The sequence below is a fragment of the Loa loa genome, assembly GCF_000183805.2.
Source record: "Loa loa unplaced genomic scaffold supercont3.204, whole genome shotgun sequence".
Lineage (NCBI taxonomy): Eukaryota > Metazoa > Nematoda > Chromadorea > Rhabditida > Onchocercidae > Loa > Loa loa.
In genome coordinates, this window is record NW_018108384.1 from 20,440 (window position 1) to 25,439 (window position 5,000).

The 5,000-nt window shown below is 29.6% G+C and overlaps 1 protein-coding gene across 1 annotated transcript; it reads right to left on the reverse strand.

The window, feature by feature from the left end:
- Nucleotides 1–1,549: 1,549 nt before the first annotated feature.
- LOAG_11537 (uncoordinated protein 2) lies at nucleotides 1,550–2,987 on the reverse strand (the record flags this gene model as incomplete). The annotated part of the gene is made up of 4 exons (XM_020448369.1): nucleotides 1,550–1,819; nucleotides 2,186–2,455; nucleotides 2,579–2,769; nucleotides 2,884–2,987. 4 exons carry the CDS (start codon nucleotides 2,985–2,987, stop codon nucleotides 1,578–1,580), a joined length of 807 nt encoding a protein of 268 aa, XP_020301480.1. The 3' UTR covers nucleotides 1,550–1,577.
- Nucleotides 2,988–5,000: the final 2,013 nt, after the last annotated feature.

The window sequence follows — 5,000 nt, forward strand, 5'->3', positions numbered from 1 at the left end:
ATCCACATCAAAGTGGTGCCGCTAATACTCCAAGGGACCTCCAATTCTTTTCCTCGATAACCAACGTGTAAAATCCCCCTGCTTGTTCCAACTATTGACTGACTGCAAATTAGTTCAACAGAAATCCACGACACTTCTTTCCTATCCATATTTTTTCCTTCTCTATTACTAAAAAAGAATTAAAAAAAAAAAAAAAAACTAGTAAAATTCATTCAAAGATGAAATCCATTGATTTATTGTAACAAAATGGCATGCAAATTTAATCCAAAGCAAAATATTTAATGATAAAAAATAAAGAAATGGAAAAATAATACATGTTTTGAGCAAAAAAATTAATAACAATCACTGAATTGGTATTTTTTTTAATATGTGTTTGCTTAGTAAATGATAAACATAAACACAAATTATATGCAGTGTTAAAACAACAAATTAGGCAAAAAAATATATTAAATTTGGCGAAAATGACAAAGGTATTCTTTATTTTACAAAATTCTGCTATAATTAGTTTTGATTCGACCCAATTTTTTTGTTTCATTTTTTCTTTTAATTTCTTGAAATCTACTTGCGAATTATTTCTTCGACCAGTTGATTGTTATATTTCAATATTAATTCAAATCCATTTATGATTAATGATTAATTTATTCGAACTGTCAAGAATCTCTATTATCATTTATCTATCGTCCTCTTTTAGTACGAAATATTTATAATAGCAATCTTTAATGGATCAAATCTTTTAACACTCATATATATATATATATATATATATACAGTAAGCTCATAAATTGCTTGGTACCTTTTGCAATAGAATTAATGAATTTGAAATATTTTTTTGTTTCGTTTCCAAAGAGAAATAGAAGATAAGGAAAGTTAAAAATTAGAAATGTTACTTTCTATCACCACAGCCAAATTATGTCTAATTAATTTTTTTCAGCTTTTATGAGCTTATAATTTGATAACAAAGAAAAAAGAAATGTATGATAAAAGTGGCAGTAAGTTTTAGTCCCATTCATCAATATAGTTCATTATAAAAGCATAAAAGATGCAAAAAAAATACTGAATAGATTATCAGTTTCGATGAATAGAATTTTCATTGCAAAAATTGCGATCAAAGAATATGATATCAAAAAACTGAAAATACTTCATAACTTTCAAATTATTAGTAAAAATAACAAGGAATAAAAATATTTGGTTTGATTGTGTACTTTAGAGAGACAGTAAGTGTCTCATATTGATTATTTTGTTAAAAATAATCAAATAGTGTACCTTACGAAAGATATCTTTCACAACAACTGCTGATATCACAAATTCAAGTAAATATTTATATGGAGAGATATAACAATCGAATGAAATGGAAGAGATTAAAGGAAAAGATCAAAGGATAGCCGATCTAATTTTTCCACCAATTTTTAATCAATAATAATCAGCAGACAAGAGGGATTAATTTCGTTGCAACAATTAAGCATTACTGATTGGTAAACCGGTTTGTTTACTGGCAGTAAGCACTAAAACGGAAAATTTTCGTGGTTAATCAGATATTCTTATCATATGCCAGAAAGCAACGAATAATCACATACCATTTAAACAACAGCCCATTTTTGTTCATCGTTATCAGAATCACTAAGTGGTACATTACCTGGCTGGGCTCGTATCACGCGTATCACTGGTCGTGACCGATTACCTGCATAAATCACCGTTGGTGCACTGTTACCGCTACTTGGTACTCGACTATATGGTATAATATTATTACCATGATAGCCAACGGTGACAGATGATGTCCTCCAACCATAAGCACCTGGTAAACGTGGTCCATAGGTACCACCTAGAATAACAAAAACAATGTTAAAAAACAAAAACAATATTATGTTGATATTGCTGATGATGCTATTGATATTTGCGCCAAATGTTTGCTATAAGTAACGAGCGCTAAATGCACTCTTTCTGATGAAAACATAGTACAAGTTATAAAATAAATAAGCAATTAATCTTGAAATTTATTGAAATTAAAAAGGAGATTTTAAATTTAAAAATGCCAAAAATTCAAATATTAAATTCAAAAATTTTTTTATCCCACAATTTGTTAAATCGAATTCCTTTTTTGGTAAAAGAGTTTTCTTTTTGATTAGAAGTTTTTCTGACTTATTTTTGAGCTTTTGAGTAAAAGAGTTTTTTTTTGTAAATAAAATACCTTGCCCATAAAGTGGGAAATTGTGTGCAGAACTGGGAGATGGTGATGGTATATCATCCGTTGATGTATAGTAAACAGATGGAGGAGCACCGCCAGCTGCATTAAGATCACTTCGTGCCGGATGAGCCGGATGATACGGACTTGAGTAGTGTTCCGGTGAGCGCAATGGTGCTGGCGGAGGTAGCATGCCAATTAATGGAAGTCTTCGTTGACGCACTGCAGTTGGCATTGGTTCATCATCATCCGTAAGCATTTGTGGTGACGGTGTACCTACAAGGAAATGAGATCATTGATATCATATGATACCATTATCACTAGCAACAAATTTTATACTGAATTGATAATTCGTAGAGGGATTTTTGCTTGTAAAAAAAGAACTACTAATTAATTGACCTGAATAGATCCGTTGATTCATATGAGTTCCACGTATCGGTGATAATCGTCGCGATCGATTCGGTAAATAACCATCAACCAATGAAAAACTTTGATTATCATTATCATGACCATCATTATCATCATATGCTGGTCGATGTGGTGGTACTCGAGGACCTGAATATTCCTCGTCTCGTTGCTTTATGAAATTACTGAAAAATTTTCAAGTAATTATAAAATTCACTAGCACAACATTATTTCAAAGAAAATCAATTAAAATATGTGTACAATTGAAATAAAAAAAAAGAAGTATGTAGATGTTTGACCTCAAGAGTGTCGGTGAATTACAATTCCGTGACCTTTGCCGGGTATAATTCGGACGTGATGGTGAACTTTCAGGTGAATGTGAAGGTCCTCGTCCTATAAGCATTTTCAATTTGAAAAAAAAATCATAAGTATAAAATAAAGGAGTAATTTATGTTCCTTTGCTTACAGTAGGACAGTTTGTTTTACTCGAATAAGCGAACTTTAGCGAAAAATTTCTCGAATAAGCGAACTTTTACTGACCTTTTATTGTTACTAACATTCCTTAAGTAACGTGAAAACTGTAATTTTGAAGAAGATATTTGAAAATTTTGCTCATATCATTCGTTATTTTATCATTTTCAAAACCTACGATAATAATAATCAGTGGGTGAATTCGATGTACAACGACTTTCATGCGGATAATCCGATATGTCTTTCTCTGACCTTTCCTTTGGTAGTAATTGTTGTATCTGAAAATGTTCATTAATTTTATTATACTGTACAAATGAAATAAATGCTAAAATACTGTAATTTATGAATGGATGAATGAGTGCAAATACCGCCAATCATTCGTTCATTATGTTGTCAGATTCGCAATTGTCAGTACTAATCACATATATATGATATCAAATGCGTTACTCCCAGAGAAGTCAACTTATGACAACAAAAAAGAGAAACGAAAAAAACAAACAAACAAACAAGAAGGACATGATGAGGAGAAAGAAATTATGTTATCATGCAGTAATACAAATATTTAAAGCAACACACTCAAGCATTATGGTAGTTTAATTATGCAAAATTAAATTAATTTATTGATGAATTATAAGCTGCAACAAAATTTTACTTTTTAAAAAAATTCTTAAATGATAATATCGTGTTAAAATTTAATTAAAAAAAGGGAAATGTTTACTCCGAAAATAAAGAATTACATATAATTTAATAGGGATGGAAATACAAATGATAGGGAATTTCACTCAAATATCCCATTGCGATCGAAAGACTCGGATGGTATCACCTGCTACAAGGTGGATGATATTTCCGGTGATACCATCGTTCCTTCCAAAAGAAAAACTGGACGATATTTCCGGAAAACAAAAGGATGGACGTTATGTTATATGATAATCGGACTAAGGCACTAACAAAAGGAAAGTAGTTCGCGTCATCAAAAAAGTTCTGCTCATGTTGAAATAATACTTTAATAATTAGTACAATAAGCATCCGGATGATACGTTACATGATCGTACTAGGTATATAATCGTGATTATTCTTACGAAATTTGCATATCTTGCATACATGGATATCTGACACTCACCAATCTGCCACATTCGTCTTTCATTTGACAATACAAATATAAGTCGGACATACGCCGAGCAATATGTATCTCTAGAAGGTACCTTCTGATATATGTAATATCATTTATCATATCATATCATCTAATTAATCTATTCGTTTGCAAAAGTTTAGGACCATTTTTCCTTTTCGAAGTATTTTTTTTTATAAAAGCATTATCATATAATAAAAAATGACGAAAGAATAATATGAATAAATGTGAATAATGAAAAATGGATAAATTTATAAACTTGAATATAAATATAAACAATCCAAAAATTAAATTAAAACTTGTTAATAATTAACAGAGAACAAAAACAAAAGATAAAAAAAATAAGAAAAAAAAGCAAAATAAAAGCTCTCTGTCTCTTACACAAACTAATTAAACGGTAATTAGCAAATAAATTTTTAAAGCTTATATTTCACACCAATACATTTTACCTCATCAGAAGTAGCATTGTTATTAGCATAGAGACTCAAGAATATTCCACCATTTGCATAATGCTACAAATTAGTTTTTTTCTCGGATTCTTTTTCATATGAATTCCATTTTAATTTCTTAAAGTGGATATCGAATAATGAATGGTAGTAATGCTTAATTAATCGAAACTAATTCATTCAAATAATAAACTTGTTTCGAGTAACTTAAAGTAATTACGATACTCAAAGGAAGCATCATACTGAAATTTTCCAAAGTTTGTATAACAATAGTAAGAAAAGATACTATAAAAAATCGCGTATTATAGTGAAATAAATTCTACACAAAAAGATAATTGCTAACTTTAAAAAAGAAATCATTGTTAAAATT